The 20,867-nt window shown below is 35.9% G+C and overlaps 1 protein-coding gene across 1 annotated transcript in view; it reads left to right on the forward strand.

Annotated features, from left to right (window-relative positions):
* The window catches only part of LOC114027186 (polypeptide N-acetylgalactosaminyltransferase 11), a 74,328-nt gene that overhangs the window by 42,430 nt on the left and 11,031 nt on the right, over positions 1–20,867 (forward strand). The window contains exons 3-9 of the mRNA XM_027841132.1: positions 1,515–1,638; positions 5,933–6,099; positions 10,499–10,624; positions 12,146–12,395; positions 13,703–13,820; positions 16,718–16,870; positions 20,631–20,849. Of these exons, the coding sequence (XP_027696933.1) occupies positions 1,515–1,638; positions 5,933–6,099; positions 10,499–10,624; positions 12,146–12,395; positions 13,703–13,820; positions 16,718–16,870; positions 20,631–20,849 (1,157 nt within the window). The remainder of the gene's footprint in view (positions 1–1,514; positions 1,639–5,932; positions 6,100–10,498; positions 10,625–12,145; positions 12,396–13,702; positions 13,821–16,717; positions 16,871–20,630; positions 20,850–20,867) is intronic.

Raw genomic sequence — 20,867 nt, forward strand, 5'->3', positions numbered from 1 at the left:
CTTTCTTTCTTTCTTTCTTTCTTTCTTTCTTTCTTTCTTTCTTTCTTCCTTCCTTCCTTCCTTCCTTCCTTCCTTCCTTCCTTCCTTCCTTCCTTCCTTTCTTTCTTTCTTTCTTTCTTTCTTTCTTTCATCACTATTACTTCCCATTGAGGCAGCTGGTGGCAAACTAGATAGAGCCCTGGGTCATGAATTCCTGTCCAACCTCAGACACTTACTAGCTGTGTGACCTTGGGCAAGTCACTTAATTTTTGTTTACCTCAGTTTCCTCAGCTGTAAAGTGGGATAAAAATAGCACCTACCTCATGGGGTTGTAGTGAAGATCAAATGAGATGATATTTGTAAAGCACTTAGCATGGTGCCTGCGCATAGTAATTGCTATATAAATACTTATTCCTTTCCCCCTTTTCCAATGATACCCATTCCTTCTCCCCTTTGTCCTTCTTTATAACAGATAAGTATGAGCAAGCAAAATAAATCAATATGTTGGCCATGTCTTAAAATATATGCCTTATTCTGTACCTCTAGTCCCCTAATTTCCTTCTGAAAAGGTTGGAGTCTTGCTTCACCTTCAGCTTCCTGGAGTAATGATTTGTCACTATGTTGATTGGCATTCTGGTCTTTCAGTGTTGCTTTTCTTGTTATGGTGGTCATGTTACAATCTGCATAGCCCGCAGATTCTGTTTATTTTTCTCTGCCTCAGTTCACACTTGTCCTTAACTCTGGCCACCAGTCCAGAAAGAGTATGCTCCTCTTTAAATTACATAACATTTTATCAGGTATGTGGAAAACCTTCTTAATTGTATAAGGCTGAAATTAAGGAGTCTCCCTTTTCCAAGGAGATTGAAAGTCACACTAGGAACACATTCTTGAGAGTGCCTGAACCTGAGATAGAAGTTTTAACCAATGAACTCTTGATGTCCCTTGAAGCTCTATGATCTTAGAACTAAATAATTGTGGTCAGTATTTCATATATTGTTTTATATACGAGGTGGTGTGCTGTTGTGGATAGAGAGTTGTCCTTGCAGTCAGGAAGACCTGGATTCCAGTCCTGTCTCTTAACACATGCTAGCTATGTGGCTGTGGACAAATCATCGTTCGAGGCAACTCTCTAAGCCTATGCATTGCAGAGAAGTTGCTAAACTGCGTTAGTAGAAGAAATTTCCTCACCTCTACATATTAATGAAAACAGGCACAATTTTGTGTATTAGGAAAAATGCTTTACCTTGGTGATCAAAAGGTTTGTCTTCTAGGTATGACCAGATGTTTTTAGAATATATCTGGTGAACAGGCAGTTGGTTATATTTGTATGTTGCTGAATAACTTGCTGGACAAGATTTCACTTCTAACCTTAATTCATCTTTTTGTAACTGGAGGAGCTTAGATCCAAAGAACATGGCTGATACCTTGTTATAATGGAATGAGTTAATTTTCCTGTTATATTTTTGGTCTATTATAGTAGAACCAATAATCCTTTCTAGACATGATATACTGACTTTAACTTCTTTCTGTTACAGGTATGATTTTTAATGAAAGAGATCAGGAATTGAGAGACTTGGGCTATCAGAAGCATGCCTTTAATTTACTTATCAGTAACCGCTTGGGCTACCATAGAGATGTGCCAGATACAAGGAATGCAGAGTATGTTTGTCATACTAATTTCTGTTAAAACAATTTAATTTGTGCTTTAGTGTCCATTTTAAGACGCCATGAAAATAGTATTAAAATATGGCAGTTTTATCCAAATATTATAGTATATTAGGTGCTTCCTAAAACAGATTTTCAGACCTCTAATAACGGAAGCCAGATGATCTGAGTTTGTAATATCATGATTTAGAGCTTACTGGATTTATTTTAAAATAACAAATAGATGAAAAGTCAAAAGTATACATGAATAAACAGTTTTTCCAGGTCATATTACAAGAGTAAGAAGTAAAACTAATGAACTCTCAGGACACAGTATGAGTTTAATTTAAAGGAGGATTCATTCCTTAGATTGAATGTTAAGCTACTGCATAAATTATGAAATATAAAGTTGGTTTTGTTTTGTTTTTTTGCCATCCAAGAAATGTAGGGAGGAATGGCAAAAAACTAGTTAAATTAAACTTAGAGTAAATGTTGATGAACCAGAAGCAAATAAGTAAAGTGGAAGTTATTTGCATAATAAGCAATAATTTTGTCAACTTGTTCTTCATGTCATGGTGATATTCTGGTGTATGTTAAAAAACACACGAAAACAGGTGCTGTTTGTTCTTTGCTCAATGTGAGAGGTGGGTTGGCTTGTGTAGTAGAGAGAATGAAGGACTTGGGAGTCAGAACATCTGGATTTGAGGCCTGCCCTACCTGTGAATACCTTTGTAATCATAAGCAAGTTCCTTAACCTCTCTGAGACTCATTTTTACCATTCTAATAAGAAACCAACAATTCATCTGTTCTTTGCATCTTAGTCTTCTCATGAGTGCTATAGAAATGTGAGCTATTATTATCTTTATCTCCACTCAGATGTGAACTCAACCACAATCTAAGATTCACTTACTATAGTAACTTGGTCTTCAGTCGTTTTGAGAGCCCATGAAGTATGAATAGTTTCAGAGCTTATTCACAATGTTTTTCTTGTCCTCTAACAGCTTGTGTTCTAAGGTGATAATACACCCAAATCATAAATGTGTGATACAGAAAAATGAAATTCTTTTTTACTAATTGAGAGGCAGGCATGTGTGAAGCATAGGATCTTCTTTTTTTTTTTTAAAAGAAACCAATTTTTCAATTCATGCATCTCTCATGTGCCTGCTAGAGGCATGTGCTAGGTGCTAGAGATAAAAAAAGGAAGGTGATAAAGTTCCTGTCCTAAAGGAATTTACATTCTCCTGGGAATGAGTTGAGATCATTCTTTTAAACAAACCAAGCCAAAAATATAGAAAACTGTCTCTCTGCCCCCCCTCCCCAAAAGGATGAACAATTTATCCATGAAAAGACTTCAGAGATTGGGAAGAAATTTGTAGATGTTTAACTTAGCATGACCCAACAAATCACAAGAATAAAATTTAAAAATTTAAAAACTTCTCTAATAATAGATATTTTATGGCTTCATGTAAGTTGTTATTTTAAAATTTCATTTTCTTTATTAGAATTTTTTTGTTGTTAATCAAGTTTATAATTTAGAAGGTTAGACAAAAAATAAAAATCAGAATCAACAATGTCATAGGGATGAAAAGGAATAAGGTAGATGAGGGAATTCCTGTCTGCTTATAAGATGAGGAAAAGTAAACTTTTGTTATGAAAATGAGATATGCAGAGTGATAAACCTAAGCAGAAGTCTTAGCTGCCTGTTTAGACTAAGGAGAGACAGGGTGAATATTACTTTGAAAACTTTGACAATCAGGAAACCTAACTAGTAAACAATAGAAACTTGATGTTAAAACTTATTTTGACTTCTGAAAATTATTGAAATATCTAGAATTTCTTCATTGCTGTGACAAAGGCAGATTTGAAATTACAGGTGATTGTATTCACTTTTACCTTCCTGAGCCTGTTTCCTAAACAATAAAATGGGGATAATATTACTCATAGTACCTGCTCTGCAGGCTTGTTTGAGACTGAAACATATGTAAATATGTGTAAAATTTTCCAAATTTTAAAGCACCATATCAGTGTTGTTGTTATTGTTAATATTAATATTCATAGGAACATAGGCTCTAGCACTGGGAGAGACTTTCTTGACACTCTCATAGAGCACCCTTATTTTACAGTTGAGGAAACATGAAATTTGGCCCTGGAATAAGTTTGTTTCCTTTCTTCATTCCATTAAATTTTGATTTTCATTGAAATGGTAATGCATAAAAATAGGGCTTTGCTCTACCTAAAACAACATAAAGCAACTTAGATAATGCTAATGAAATGTTGTTGCCTGCTGTATGCCTAAAATGACCTGCTTTAATAATTAAGAATTATTTGTGATTATTATGAGTTATAATAACTAGCATTTATATCATGCTTTAAGGTTTGCGAAACATAGATTATCTCACTTGAGTCCACTTTTAAAGGAACAATGTGTGTTTTCTCTTGTGTTTTTCCAATTTTCAATAAAATCTTGATTCCACTATTAATTTACATTATCTTTGATGAAAAGGAGGCCAGTTTTAAGCCTAATCTAGGTGCAGGTTAATAAATTCCGTATTGATGTCTTTAGAAGATGTGGAATTTTAATGTGCATTCAAATGCCACATAAACATATTTGGTCTTCTTTTGATCATATAATTCTACTTAAAAACCTTCAGAGGAGATTGCTTATTGCTTACTGAGTATATTTTATAATACTGATTTTGGATTTCAAGACCCTGCACCATTTGACTTTGACCTTAAATTTCTCTTTTTCCTGTTCTCATCCTGCTCTCTCTCATCTTTGTGCCATTGCTTCCTTATTCTCTCCATGATGCCCGGAGAGGGCTCTTCCCTGTCCCTTCCCATCATCTGCTTTTGAAGTGCCTGTCTTCTTTTCAGACCCAGCTTAGGTGCCATTTCTCCCATGTAGTCTTCCCTGACTCATCTCAAACCGAAAGTTATTATTTGCACCTCAAATTCCTCATGACTCTTTTCTTTGTTTTGTTTTCTTTGAATTTATCACATTTTCCTTTGTTCATGCATATTTGTAAATATTTACCCTCTCCCCTCATCATTTGGAAAGCTCCTTGAGGAGCAAGATCCATTCATATTGAGCTTTGTTGCTCTTCCCTTCTTTTCCCCATCTACTGCCATACTAATAATAAAGATCTACTTAGTCAACATTTTTTTTATTAACTTATTTTGATTTATCAGCAATCACTTCCATATGCTTTTGAGTTTAAATTTTTTCTCTCCCTTCCTCCCCACCACCCTTCCCAAGATGGCATACAATCTGATATAGGCTATACATATACATTCCTATTAAACGTATTTTCACATTAGTGATGTGGAAAGTAAGAATTAGAACCAATAGAAAGAGGAAACAAAACTCAACAGAAGAGAAAAAAATAGCAAATAGTATGCTTCGATCTGCCTTCAAGTTCCATGGTTCTTTCCTTGGATGTGGATAGCATCCTTTGGAGATGTCTCAGATCCTTGTATTGTTAGGAAGGGTTAAGTTTATCAATATTAGTCATCGCACAACGTGGCTGTTATTGTGTACAACGTTCTCTTGGTTCTGCTCACTTCACTCAGGATCAGACCATACAAGTCTTTCTAGATTTTTCTGAAGTCAGCCTGTTCATCATTTCTTATAGCGCAATAGTATTCCATTACGTTCATATACCAGAACTTGTTCAGCCATTCCCCAATTGATGGGCATCCTCTTAGTCAACACTTTTAAAATTTTAAGTTAAATTGGTTTTAATCATTTATCTTAGAATTTTTATTAGTTCCATTTTTATTTCATTTTTTAGAATTGTTAGACATGAAGTTGACCATCTGCTAAAAGTGAATTTTTAAAGTTAGATTTTTCTCATTTATTTTCCTTTTGAAACTTCTACAGTTTCCACACAAAAAGTATGCTGACTACTTGTTCCACAACAATTCCACTGTAGTTTCGCTCATGTTGCCAGCAAATTTCTGCCTTCTCCCATTTAATGTAATTTTTAATGTACTCTTCTATATATTTTAACTATACCAAAGTTTTCAGAACAAGACAGAGAACAGGCCAAAGAGGAAAAAAATAAAATATAAGAATGCTAGAAAAAATCACATAGACTTGTGGATTATTTCCCTCTGTTTCCCTATGTGCTTCTAAGAATGAATGGAAGCATTCATGATATGCTTCATTCATTCATATGATATGATAAGAATGAATGAAAGCAAGGAAATGGAGAACGTGACAAGTAGATTCATGAAGTAGGTGATGAAAAATATCTTGAAATATGTAAGGTTTTTTAAATTCACAGTTGTCTTATAATTATGTCTGCAGATGTAAAGAAAAGTCATATCCAATTGACCTTCCAGCTGCCAGTATTGTGATTTGTTTCTACAATGAAGCCTTTTCTGCCTTACTTCGGACAGTGCATAGTGTCATAGATCGAACACCAACCCATCTCCTTCATGAAATTATCTTGGTAGATGACAATAGTGAATTTGGTGAGTGTAACTATATAACTATATTCCTACATAAGGAATAGATGTTGTTAATCTAAGATGGCAGTACTAATAATACCTGGAATTTTCTTTTTTCTTTCAACAATAGTGACAGTCATGCACGCAACTGAATACTATTGCTATGCACAAAATTCCAATAGAGTTATCTATATTTAAATATTCTAACCATTGAATATATCATAGTTTTAATAGGAAATTGGAGTAGTTTAGCCTATGGACAAATTCTGTTATCCATGTTCAGTGCTTGAAATTGTTGCTGCAGTTCTGAATTGCCATAGGCAATTTTTAACTTACAAATGGGTTTTGTTTCAAAAGGTCATTTATGAGTTACCTCTTTGCAATTTTTAACTCATTTTACCATGATACAATGTTGTAAAGTTTGGTTAGTTTCTTAGCTAGCCCTTAGAAGCTTATTTTAACCCATAATATTGCTGAATACCATATAGTTGCCATGAAAACAGTAGAAGTAATTAAATAAAACATATCAATAACACTGAGTGAGGCATATTTTCTGTTTAATTGCAGTCATGCTGCTTGAGAAAAATAGATTAATTAGGATAGTATGAGGAAGGTATTGGTCTGTGATTTCTATGACTTTAAATGTCTTCTAATTTTAAAATATAAAGTAGATAGAAATTTTTGTGGGTATTCTGAAGGGAATGCATGAACAGCTTCAAGGGTATGATGATGGTACTATTAATCATGTCCAACTTATTTGAAAACTTATGACTTTCATTTTCCTTCATTTGTTATTTCACTTTTTAAACAACCCTACAGATACGATTGATTTTTGGTTCAGAGATGGAAGAATGGGAGAGAAGTTTTCCTCAGGTGACTGGACAAGAGAGAAGGGAAGGAAGATAGGGGTTGTCTCACACACACGTATTTGTAGGAAAAAAACTGCTTTAAAGTGGAACTAATTGAGCTATGAGCTGTGAAAGTGGGGGAAGGTTCTTAAGGGGAGATTGTGCCCAATTTCTAAGAGGGTGAAGAAAGGAGAAGAAATTATTAGAGTCAAGTAGTTCCCCAGAGTTTCCACCAGTTGACATCATTAGCCCAGGACAGCTTGGCTACTCTTCTAAGCAGCTAGGTTTTGACTGTCTTAGGGCTGGTGGGGTTGAGTATGGGACATGCAGTCTGCCCTTTGTACATATGGGTCACTCATAAATCAAATGTTTGCAACTTGGGAAGTGCCTTGTTTAGAAAACTATGAGTAGTTACAGAAGAGATCTACAAGAGAGCAACCCTAAATAGTCGGAAGTAGCAAAAACATACACATTGAAGAGAAATGGAAAAAGCTGGGCTTTTTCTTAGTTCTTATTACCTCTGCTTAGCAGACTCATATCTGCCCTTTAAAAAGATCCTGAAAGTCAGACAGATTATCCATGCTTTAGGATACATAACTTGGAACAGAATTGAAAAGAAAAACTGTCAGGTAATTGAAGTCTCTCTTCTGTAGGGTTGGAGATAAGAGAAATATGTGGGGCTTCTTACTGCTTCTGATAACAGCTAGTGGGCTGTCTAAATGAAGAGCTTGGCTGAGAACTGGAGGAGGGGGTGGTTTCTTTGGGTGCCAATTAGGTAAGTGAGAAGTCAAAGCTCAAGGCAAATAAATGCGCATTATATGTGGTAGTGGAGGCAGAATGGAGAAATTGGAACTTAGAGATTATCCGCTTCTGGAGGAGAGGAACTTAACCAATGCATCTCTACAACACCTTGGATGCTTACTTATCTCTGTTGAAGGAATGATGAGAATGTGACCCAATTCCTTCCACATGAGAAATGTGAAATGATGTGGAGTAAACCCCAAAGACACTCTGTTACCTCATGGATCAAATGGAAACGCCTCTCTTTGCCATTTAAAATTCTTTTCAGCCTGGTGTCCATCTACCTTTCTAATCATATCACACATTGTACTGCTCCACACACTCCTCAGTCATGACGTTCTTGTCTCCGTGCCTTTGTACTCTCGTCCCCTATCCCTGAGATGCTTTCTCCCTCCACACACACACACACACACACGTTCTAGTGTATACACGTCTTCTCCATTAGAATGCGAGTTTCTTGAGTGTAGGGACTGTATCCCCAGCAGATGGCACATAGTAGCTTAATAATTGATTTTACTGATTTTGATTATTAATGATTTGTTGAATGTTGATTAATTGCCTGACTTTCCAGTTAAATACTGGTAAGTTGGGAAAACTGGGGCTGCACACTTAGTAGGCCTTTAATAAATGCTTGTTGATTGTTTTATTTTTCATTCAAATGCTGATACTTGAGCTTCAAATGCCTGCTGGACATTTTGAACTTGATGCACTATAGACATTTCAAATGCATTTTGTATAAAGCTGGACTCATTTTTCTTTTCCCCAAACCTCACCCTTTTCTTCCCTGTTTCTGTGGAAGGCATTGTCATCCTTCCAGTTACCCAAGTTCATAACCTTACGTCTTCATACGACTTCACCTTTCCACTCAGCACAGTTTTTTCTCATTTTTAGCTTCACAAAATTTCTTTCATCATCCAATTTTCTCCACTTAGATTACCCTCATTTGGCCTCTTATCACCTTTCACCTGAATTATTGTCACCCACTCTTTTTTGTCTCCAACCTTACCCGTTCCAGTAAACCCTTCCCAAGCAGTTAAACAGTACATTTCCCCCAAAGTGTTCAGTGTAACCATGCCAATGTTCTATTCAGTAAACTACAGTACTTTACTATCACCTCTGTTACGTCTAGAATAAAATATAAATTCCTCTGTTTGTCAATTAATCAGCCACATTAAGTCAAGCAAGTGAATAAGCATTTATTAAAATACTTTCCATGGGCCAGGCGCTGTGCTAAGCATTTGGAATACAAAGAAAGGCAATAGCACAGTCCCTTCTCTCTAGGAGCTCATATTTGAGTAGGAGAGACAGCATGCAAATAATTATGTACCTATAAGATATATACAGAGTTATGTGCATGTGTGCATATAATTTTTACACATACATACATACATACACATCCATATATATATACACATCCATATACGTGTGTGTGTGTGTGTGTGTGTGTGTGTGTGTGTGTGTGTGTGTGTGATGGAAGGTTATTGCCGAGACAAGAGACTTATGGTAGAGGGGAAAGTGAAAAGACCTCTTGCCCAGCATGGGTTTTGCCTGAGTCTTGATGAAAGCCATGGAAGGTAAGGGTTAGGGTGAGGAGAAAGAGTTTGCCAGGCATGGCAGACAACTAGCTAAAAGGCATGGGGTTGGAAGATGGAATTTTGTATGTGAGGAACATGTGGGCCAGTGCAGCTGGATGTTATTACACATTAGTTTCCTTCAGGCCCACATGATCCAGCCAAGTGATCTTCTTATGCTGCATACATGGCATACTCCCTCCGTGCCTTTGCGCTGTGTGTCCCCCATACCTATAATGCCCTCCCTTCTCACCTCCTGTCAGAATCCTAATTTCCTTCAAGGCTCAGCATGTGTCACTTTGTATATGAAGCCTTTCTGATCCCACTAGTCTCCCCCCTCCCAAGTAACTTTGTGTCAGTTTTGTATCTTTTATCTTTCTGTGTGTGTGTGTGTGTGTGTGTGTGTGTGTGTATGTATGTGTATGTATAATCTGTTCAGGCAAGACTGTATATTCTTCCAAGGCAGGGACTGTTTTACTTTTAGTCTTTGTATATCCCAGAGCCTACCATGGTATATAGTAGGTATTTAATAATTAATGATTATTTTTTATTGATTTATGAGATATCTCATAAGATAACTTAAGGCTTAGCATTTCTCATCTCGATTAATAACGTAAACCTTTATATCTCTTATGTCATTATTTTTAAATAGAATTTTTTTAGCTGTAATAAAATTTACTTAAAAAAACTTACCTGGGCCAGTGTTGTCATCTTCTTTTTTTTTTTTTTTGGTGAGGCAGTTGGGGTTAAGTGACTTGCCCAGAGTCTCACACAGTTAGTGAGCAGTGTCTTCTTAATTATAAGAGAAGCAGTGAATTACAGAGTGGTTGAAGTTTTGAGTATTTTTCCATAATGATATTTGATATTAGTCCACTCAGTGGATTAGTGCAAATGATATTCGATTCAATAATTGAATATTTAATTAAAAGTTCATTAAAATTGATATATTTCAGTGAATGATAAAATAATTCCAAAATGAAAAGACTGTTCCACTTAACTTTTCATTGAAGGATGTTGTAATAACTTATGTTAAAGTATTCACAAATATTGATAAATATCTTAGTATTTTGAGATTTACTTATATTTTTTACTTTTGTAATACACAGAATAAAAGACCAAATGGTCTTAAAAATTGAGCCTCTACATTTTTAAAAATAAATTTAGAAATGTAATAAAGAAAAAGTAATTATTTGTGTATTTCAGATGATTTGAAGGGAGAGCTAGATGAGTATGTCCAGAAATATCTCCCTGGAAAAATTCAAGTGGTAAGAAATGAAAAACGAGAGGGATTGATTCGAGGAAGAATGATTGGAGCAGCTCATGCTACAGGTATATATGCTTTTCTTGTTGAAAAATGACCATTAATGTATCAGAGATATTTTCCTTTTAGTGCAGGGGGGTATGACAGATTATAGTTTAGAGTCCTAAAATGCCTCCCCTGTTTCTGATAGAAGAGGTAAGATTTAGCTGAGTAATACAAGATGTTCCTTGACCTAAGCATGATTCAGAAACTTTTCTGGTCTATGTAAAGCTGAGAAGTTGAAGTCAAAAATTTTAACATAGCCATGCTCTCTGGGTAATCCTATTTATTAATTGCTGCCCTCAAAATCTGACTTCTCTCATATCAATATTAAATGAATAAAAGTTCAAAACTGAAATATTATTGAATTCCATCACTTAAATTTTGTTAATTTGTTGTGCTGCTGTATTATCCTCAGCTGGTGATGGTTAGAAAAGCTAAGTCCTTTCAGCACAACATAGAGAAGTAAAGTGAACACGAGGGGAAAAATGTTTAAAGTGACTCAAATGATGTCAGTGAAAACAGCACTAATGACAACTGAACTTCATGTTAATTGCACTGACCAATTTTGGTCTTGGAAGAGTGAATAATACATATTTCATTTCTCTTGTTAGAGGAGATGGGGCATCCCAGGAGCATAACGTTACATATACCTTCAAGTGTAACAAAGAAAAATAACCAAGAAAGCAACCACACTTGAAGGTATATGTAACGTTATTTTTCTTTGTTACAAAGGACAGGTTTTGGGATGGAAGCAGGAGTTGTGATAGAAAAAAAGTCAGCAATAAAACGTTTTTTTAAAAAAAGGTAAATTGAAAGAGGTTAGAGGAAGAAAAGTGGGTGGAAAGAGGAATAAAATGTGATGTAGATTGTTGAAATGGGGAGCAGTACTAGTCATGGGGAAGGAGAGAAAAGTTGGGTGCGAGAGGCATATATGATCTTCAAAGTTTTTAGGAGAATTATTAAAAGTAGATAGTTTGTGATAGGTTACATTATCCTATAGGATAGTGTTCATAATAATTGTTCAACATCATTAATAAAAAGTTTAAAATATGCTCAATATTTTAATGTTTTCAAGGCCAAAAAGTATATGTTAAATTTTAGAAAGATTTATGGTTAAAATGGTTATAATTTTAAAGTTTTGGTACATACAGTTTAACTTCTAGTTATCTACATTTGAGATAATTTCATTCTTGGCCATCTCAGACAACCGAAATGTTAAGGCATCTTTGAGTTCTTGTCTTGACAGTTAAATTTGAATTAAATTCCTCCAACAGCACCATTAAGAATGAATTTTTGACTGATATTCCTAAGTTATATAGTGCCTCTAAGTTTGCAGTAGGTAGTAAATTAATGATTCAGAATTATATTTTGAGCTATAAATAAGAGTGGCATTTATATTTTAGAATATGAGATTTTAGCATTTCATTCATTTTAACTTGGGTTGGGACCTGAATTGATTATTAGATTATTGTAATAATAATAATGCATTATTATGTTATATTAATAATAATTAAAGCTCTTAGGTTATCATAATTTTACCTTTCCAGGAGAAGTCCTTGTGTTCCTAGACAGTCACTGTGAGGTGAACAAGATGTGGCTGCAACCTTTGCTGGTTCCAATTCAAGAAGACCATAGGACGGTGGTATGCCCTGTGATTGATATTATCAGTGCTGATACACTTATGTACAGCTCATCTCCTATCGTTCGTGGAGGATTCAACTGGGGTCTACACTTTAAATGGGATCTTGTTCCCTTTTCTGAGTTAGGAGGACCAGAAGGAGCTATTGCACCTATCAAGTAAGATTTGGCCTTATGATTGGAAAACTTGGAATATATAGTTGTAGGGCAAAGAATAAAGTACTTTATAGTTATTTCTTTCAGTATTAGCGAAATTATGGGCAGGTGGTCATTTTGTGTTTCTAAAATCCCTTGTATTTGTCTTTAGAGAAATTTAGTAACATCACATGACAGACACTTTGCAGGTTTTTAGGTGTTTGTGTATATGTTCAGAAGCATATTTGATCATACTCTAAAACACTTCAGATATTTGTACTTACTTAGCTTCACAGATGTCTGACTTGCAGAATTTGGACCTCTTACTTGGGTCCATGTGAGTGTGTTAATCAATAACTAATATTCCTGAATTGTTTTAATTCCACAAAAAATGTATGCCTTTGCTAAGCCCTACTAATTGTCCATGACTTGAAGTTTAGTGTATCAGGGTTATTATGATTTAACTTTACTTGCCTGTTAAGTCATTTTAGTTATGTAATAGTACGGCACGCATCCAAAGGTAGTTTACCCTGCAGCTTTAACTCTCTACACAGTTGAAAAAGCATGGAGTAAAGCAAAAAAGTGTTCTGAGCAGCCAGAAGATATCTCAAAGTCCATGCACTAAAGCCCTAGAAAGTGCACACACACACACACACACACACACACACCACACACACACACACACACACACACACACACACCCTCTCTCTCTCTCTCTCTCTCTCTCTCTCTCTCTCCTCTTTCCTCTTTCTCTGTCACTATTTTAGAGTTTTTTCCAACCGTCTTGGTTCCTTTGTCAACTCATGGGAAATAAAAATAGTAAATTAAAAGGGAAAACAAGTTCTTAGAAGCAGCAAGATGCTTGATAGTTTGACAGTGAGTGGGGAAGAGACAGAAAAGCTATAAAAATTAGAAGAACCCAAAAAGCATTGCAGTCTGGGGCCCTTTACTGTTGTAGAGAGAACCAGCCCTTTTGTGCCTTAATAGACCTGAGTGCATGAGAGTGTTAGAGAATAGTATCCCATAAGGAAAACTGAGTTATGAAGGAAAGATTATTGTATTCTTTTTAAAAAGGAAATGAAGCATATTCAATTTTAGAAAGCTTTTTAAAAAATATTATAATAAAAAAATTGGAAAATTCAGTTGTGTCTGATTACTGGACAATAAGCACATAGCTGGACAATAACTGTGCCAGTGCTGCCTGCTGTTTATATAGTAGTTTTCTAGTTTTATTATAGATAGTTGCTGCAAAATTACACTGATTTGCAAAGAAAATTTTCCAAAATAACCATTTGTATGGAATCAAAATGATGATTATTTTCTTTTTCTAGGTCACCCACGATGGCAGGAGGCTTATTTGCTATGAACAGACACTATTTCAATGAACTTGGACAATATGACAGCGGCATGGATATCTGGGGAGGTGAAAATTTAGAAATATCGTTTAGGGTAATTCAGATTTTATATGTATTAAATTGTCAATCTCATGCATAAAGAAGATAATCTAATTTTCAGCTATTTCTAATTTCAGCACTTTGTATACATTCTCATTGGAGGTCACTAGGTGGTTCAGCAGATGGAGAACTGGGTCTGGAGTTAGGAAGACCTGAGTTCAAATATGGCCAAAGACACTAGCTGTGTGACCCTGGGCAAGTCCCCTAACCTTTGTTTGCCTGAGTTTCTTCAGCTGTAAAATGGGGATAATAATAGCACCTATGTCCTGGGACATCAAATGAGAGACTGTTTGTAAAGTGCTCAGCACAGTGCCTGAATCATTCTAAGTATCTAATTCCTTCCTTCCTTCCCTCCCTCTATCCCTCGTTCCCTCCATCCATTCCTCCTCTTTTTCTTCCCACCCTCCTTTATATTTAATGTATATTAATTATACTGTATTTTGATGGCCACACCTGAAGCGTCTTTAGGCATTTGGTATGTCAGTTGAATTTACCAAAGATTAATTTTTTTTAAATTGGAAAAGTAAACCAAATATAATTTCAGAAAGCTTTAATATGAACATTATTTTGATTTTTTTTCCTTCTTCATCTTTTGTTAGTTTTACTTGGCATCATTTATAGCAGTTTGTAATTCATTCGTTCACTTACCTCACAAATATTTATTGACTGTCTCCTATATGTGAATGATGTAAAGATGAATCAGACACATTCTCTGCCCATGAAGAGTTTAGAGTTGCTGACAGATAAGACATGTTCACAAAGATACACACACACACACACACACACACACACACACACACACACACATCCATGAATGAATAAGAAAACTACAAATAAAGTCTTGTAAGAGTTCAAATGAGGGGGAAAATGACTTGTAGCTAGAGGGGATCTAGGAGGAAGGGACTCTTGAACTAGATCTTTCAGAATGATAGGCCCTCAGCAGGTCTAGATGATGGGCTGGGGAATTCCAGGTGTGAAGAAGGCCAAGGTCCAAGACATGGAGGTAGAAAAGTGTAGAATTAGAGTACGCTATGGTAGCAGCTCTGAAGGACTCAGGGTAAGAGTGACCTGGCTTGGAATTTTTCTGAGTGTCGCTCTGTGATGAAAGGTAAGTCACTGTGATTGCCCTGAGCCTGGGTTTTCTCATCTTTTAAAGTGGGGATGACAATACTTGAAGAACCTGCCTCACAGGGGAGGAAACTAAGGAAAATAGTGCAAATATCAGACTCTAGATCTAGTGTGGTTAATTGGTTCCTCAGATACATAGTTTAAGGTAAAACTGAGCGGCCTTATATAATGCAGCTATTTAAACCATATGAAAGGACCAATAATTGGGATTTAGTGATGTTATGGTAGGGTTTGGTTATTCAGTTCAATCCAACAAACATTTATTATTATTGTTAATAACAGTAGTAATAAAACATTTACTATGTCCAATGCTGTGCTAGGTGCTGAGGCTAAAAAGACAAAAAAATGAAGTAGGTCCTGCCTTTAAGGAGCTTGCATTCTCTTTGGGAGCTACATCATGTACAGAAGCAAATAAATACAAGGTGATATACACACACATTAATATAAAGAGGGCGACAATGCTAATAAGTAGGGTTTGGGGACGGTAGGAAAAAATCTCCTTCAGGAAGTGGGCCCGTGAACTGGGCTTTGAAGGATGCTGTAGGGATTCCATAATTAAAGTCATTGTATCGAAACAGTTTGGTTGAGATGGCATTATGAATTATCATCCCCATTTTACAGATGTGGTAAGAATGAAAGAACATTTGTTAACCTCTTACTATGTGCCTCCTCTTTGGGAAGAGCCTCATCATATATGGATCTGTCCTTTCTTCTCTTTTTTAAAAAAAATTTATTTTTGTATATTGTTAAATATATGTATGTACAACATACAAATTTGTTTGTATATTAAAATTTATTTTTGCATATTTTGTTTATACATTGCCTTAATGTCCACCTGTATCTCTACCTCTCTAAGAGAGCTATTACATATAATAAAGCAATTTTTTTTAAAAGAGGAAGGAAAAAAAATCAGTCAAACCAATCAACACATCAAAAAATATGTGAATATATGCAGTGTTCCAGACCTGTGGCCCTCCTGCCTCATTGTAGTAGTGTAGTGGGAGGTATCTTCTCATTTCTTTTATGGAACCATGCTTGTTCTTTGTAATTTTGGAACATTACTTTTTTTATTGTTTTGTGGTGGTTCTTTCCAATTTACATTGTTGTGGTCTTTGTGAATGTTTTCTGTGTTCTGCATCAGTTCATTTAAGTCTTTCATGCTTCTTTTATATTCATCATATTCATCATTTTTTAAAGCACAGTAATATTCCATCACAGTCATGTACCATGATTTGTTTAGCTGTTACCTGAACAAAGGGTCTCTACTTTGTTCCATTTCTTTGCTACCACAAAAAAGTGCTGCTATAATTATTTTGGTGTATATATAGGCTTTCTTCTTGTCAGTGAGTTTCTTGAGATATATGCCTGTCAGTGGAATCTGGGTCAAAGAGATGGATACTTTAAATTCCTTATTTGTATAATTACAGCTTGCTTTCCATAATGGTTGTGCTACTTCACAGTTCCACCAAAATTGCATTAGTGGGCCCATTTTTCCGTACCCCTGTAACATTAACTGTTGCCATCTTTTATCATCTTTCCAGTTTCTAAAACCACAGGACTGGAATGTGAAGTGTACTGTCAGTCATTTATTTGGAGTTTCTGCTTACTGTTTTTCAGGGAATGTGCATTGCAGGAGGTTGGTTTGAGTGTCTGTGGAGAAGTGTCTGTTGATTTAATACCCCATGAATCAAAAATAAGGAAATTACTATGTTAACTGCATATAACTAGTAAAAACATGGTAACTTATCTTTTGTTTTTATTTAGATCTGGATGTGTGGGGGCAAGCTCTTTATCATCCCTTGCTCTAGAGTAGGACACATATTCCGGAAAAGGCGTCCATATGGATCTCCTGAAGGGCAGGATACTATGACACATAACTCTTTACGACTGGCACATGTTTGGTTGGATGAATATAAGGTGAGGATTACATTTCTTGTTTTGAAAGAATAAGAGATCATAGGATCAAAGATGCATAGTTGAAAGAGACCATAGAGATGAGAAAATTGAGGCACAGAGAAGGTATGTGATTTGTCAAAGGTTCCACAGGTGGCAGAGGCAGGGATTAGCAGCATGTCATTTGGATTCAAATCTTGCACTCGTTTCACGATACCATACTCTCTTAATGTAGTGATTGTTTTGATGCCTTTTTGCTGCTCTCATTTGTCCAAAGTTACATAAGTTAGTATTTAGTTACCTTGTCCACTTTGAATTTTAATTAACTTTATTAATTTATATTTTGCTAATTTAAAAAATTTTAATATTTTGTTTTGTGTCATGGAAAGGGTTTTTTCCTCTGTGAAAAATAATTTTGACAGTTTATGTTATACCTTGAGAAAGCTTTGAGGTGGGATTGAAGTAGAAATAACAAAGCCAAGGGTCATTACTGAGGATTGTATTAAAATAGCAATTCTCAATCCTCGTCCTTGACTTCGGAATTTGATACTATTATGCCTCAGTCTTTATATCACATCCTCATCCCCCTAACTGTGAATGTACCTTAAAATTTTGTTCTAGAGCCTTTTATTTTCCCTCTCAACACTCTTACATAGTGATCTCATCTATTCCTGTGGCTTCAGTTATCCTTTATTTGCAGATGACTCCCAGTTAGTCAATCAGGAAGTATTTCTTAAGTGCTTACGGTATGCCAGACACTGAGCTGAGTGCAGGGACAAGTACAAGATTGAAACAATCCTTTACTTGGAATGAGTTTACATTAATGGGGAGTTGATGAGTTCATAAATATGTGCAGCTGAATAAATCCAAATATGTACAATGCAGTTAAATAGAAGGTGGTTTTTTGCGGGGAAAGCACTAGTAGTTAGGGAATCGAAAAAGGCTTCATGCGGAAGAGAGCACTTGAGCTGCATGTTGAAGAAAGAGCTTGAGGGGAAGAGGCCAAGGCAAAAGAGGACTGTGGAGGTAGAAATGGCAAGACTGGACAATTGATTTGATATGTGGGCTGAATATTTGGATGTGAGACTTACATGAGTTTTGGTTCTGTGGAAGGTAGCTAGAAAGCCTTTAAGTATATAGTAGGGAAAGGTCACATAAAGAGTGCAGTAAGCTAAACTATAGTGAAAGAGAAACGTCCATCAGAGACAGGAAAAGATTTCAAGGCAATCACATAGCTTTCCACCCTGAGGTAGAAAGTAGAGAAGAAATCTTGTTATTCTTGTCCCCTTTCCATATTCTACCCTTCAAACATCCCAGAAATGTCCCAAATTCAATACATACAAAACTGATCTCATTATCTTTGCTCCCCATCCCCAACCAAACCTTCTAGTCTTCTAAACTTTTCTGTTTCTGTTGAAAGTACTACAATCCTTCCAGCTTCTGAGGTTTGTAACCTCAGCATTGTCCTGGACCCCACACTCTCCATTGACCCCACAGTGCAAGCAGTTGCTAAACTTTTTCTTTCTTCCTCCACAACATCCCTTCCATCTGATCCCTTCCTTCTTTCTTGTCACAGAACTGCCACCTTAGTTTAAGCCATCCTCATTTGTACACCTAGGTTATTGCAATAGCCTCCTAAGTGTTGTGCCATGACATAGTTGATAGAGTCCGAAAAATGCGGTTGTTCAAGTCTTACTGCTGATGAAAAGAAATTCTCCTTCGAGCATCAGCGTTTCTGTTCCGTTTTGCACAGGATCACACATTAAGAGCTAAGAGGGGCCTTGAAGGTTAACTTGTCCAGTTCCTTCGTTTTACATTGGAATATAGGTGACATGATTTGTTTGTCCTTCCGTCTTCATCTATAAATGTTCTTGGAATGATATAGTGTATCTGAGTCTCATGCTAGGTTCTTATTTTTCCCTCAAATACTTTTTGATAATTTGTAAGGCAATATTTCCTTGTGAACTACTGGCATTCTCTGTAATGTTTTGGAAAATGAACTTATTTTTAAACTGGCCTTGCCTGTGAATGAATGAAAAAGCATTTATTTATTTTGGCTTTTTTGTTTGTTTGTTTTGTTTTTTGGTGAGGCAATCGGGATTAAGTCACTTGCCCAGAGTCACACAGCTAGTTAAGTTTCAAGTGTCTGAGATCAGATTTGAACTCAGGTCCTCCTCACTCCAAGGCTGGAGCTCTATCCACTGTGCCAACTAGCTGCCCTGAAAAAGCATTTATTAAATGCTTACCACGCACTAAACACTGGCTAGGCTTTAGGGATACAAATAGAAAAGCAAGAGAATCTCTGAATTCTAGGAGATTATGTTCTAATAGCAAGTTGATAATACATATGAGAGAGTTTAGCTGCAGAGCAGATATCAAGGCTCTTGTCCTGGTAGGCACTTCAGAAGGGCAGATGGAAAGACTTGCTGGTCCAGAAGGGTCAGTGGCAGGGCGGATGAATAAAATACCTCCTCTTTTTGGCAAGGAGATCTAATATTTGCCGACTGAGACAGCTGTAGGGCTTTTTTAGCCTCCTTATTATGGTGACTGGATATTGGTTAATCTTCTCAGAAATTGTGATAATTGGAGTCAAAAGCTTGTTTAAATAGGTCTTACTGAATTTACTGTAATCACACATAATAAGTATCATCATCTTTATCTTTCTAATTTGACCTTTTTCTGGATCAGTCAGTGATCTTAATGAGTCTCTCATTGGTAGCCAGTTGTTTCATGTCTGTTAAGATATAGTAAATTTTATTTTGATCCATATTCATTACCTTCCTACTATTTACTTAAAGAAAGTATTTATGATATGTATTCTTGAGGCTTCAGAGTAGCCTACAAGCCTTTGGCCTCTTCTGTTTCTTGAACACAAACCATATTTTCCACTGCCTACCTTTATGATCAGTGTTGAATTGAAATCACTGATATGTTGACTTAAGGACACTTTGTCAGGTTCTTTATCAAGCTTATCTGCTTCTTCATCCTTTCTACAACATGCTCATATTTAAGACATAGTTATTTTCCTGAGGGCCTATTTGTTTATGCTTATCATGAGTTCTCCAAGGCAGGAGGATAACATGTCCCATGAAATGATATTTCTTATTGCGTTTACTTCTAGAGTTGACGAAATCATCTCATTTATTTGCCTCTTCAAAGAGAAACTGTGAGCTTCCAGTTAGCTGCAGTTTTATGTCTTCTGGCTTCATTTATAGTGAGAATACCAACAGATGTGTGATTTAATTCCTCCACTAATATATAAGCCTATTGGTCATTGGATATAAGTGTACCAATACCTAAAATAATATTTGTTGACTAACAACTTTATGATTCTTAACATCCTCTCTGCTCTTTCCAGCATGTCACCATCACTGCTGAAGTGCAGATTGCCTGGCATAGAACTGAGAATTACCTTGTATTTTTATTTGTTTTATGGTTTGGCATGATCTCCAAAATTTCTTACCTGTTGGCCAAATTTCTGATGTAGAGTAGCTCCATAGTTACCAGAACTGGTCTTTGGAAAGTAGAAAAATTTCCAAATTTGAGTTCTATTTACACGACCTTTGAGAACCTAAGATTACTTTTATAGCTATCATGAGGCATCAGAAAAGGATTTTGGTAGAGGTTCAAAATGTATTAACATGTGGAGCTATAATTTGCTAGTTGACTGTTCTCCCAACTTATAATTAAAAAGTGCTATTTTAAATTTCTATTTAAAACTGAAATACAGTTGCTGAATTGATGTTAAGGAAGAATTTGATCTTTTTTTTTTTTTCCAACTTAGGAGCAATATTTTTCCTTGAGACCCGAGCTGAAGCTCAAAAGCTATGGAAACATCAGTGAACGTGTTGAATTGAGGAAAAAACTGGGCTGCAAATCGTTTAAATGGTATTTGGATAATATCTACCCAGAGATGCAGCTATCTGGGCCCAATGTCAAACCACAACAACCTGTTTTTATTAACAGGGGACCCAAACGACCCAAAATTCTGCAACGTGGACGGGTAAGGAAGTAATTCCAT

This window comes from Vombatus ursinus, unplaced genomic scaffold, assembly GCF_900497805.2.
Source record: "Vombatus ursinus unplaced genomic scaffold, bare-nosed wombat genome assembly UNPS02014852.1, whole genome shotgun sequence".
Taxonomy (NCBI): domain Eukaryota; kingdom Metazoa; phylum Chordata; class Mammalia; order Diprotodontia; family Vombatidae; genus Vombatus; species Vombatus ursinus.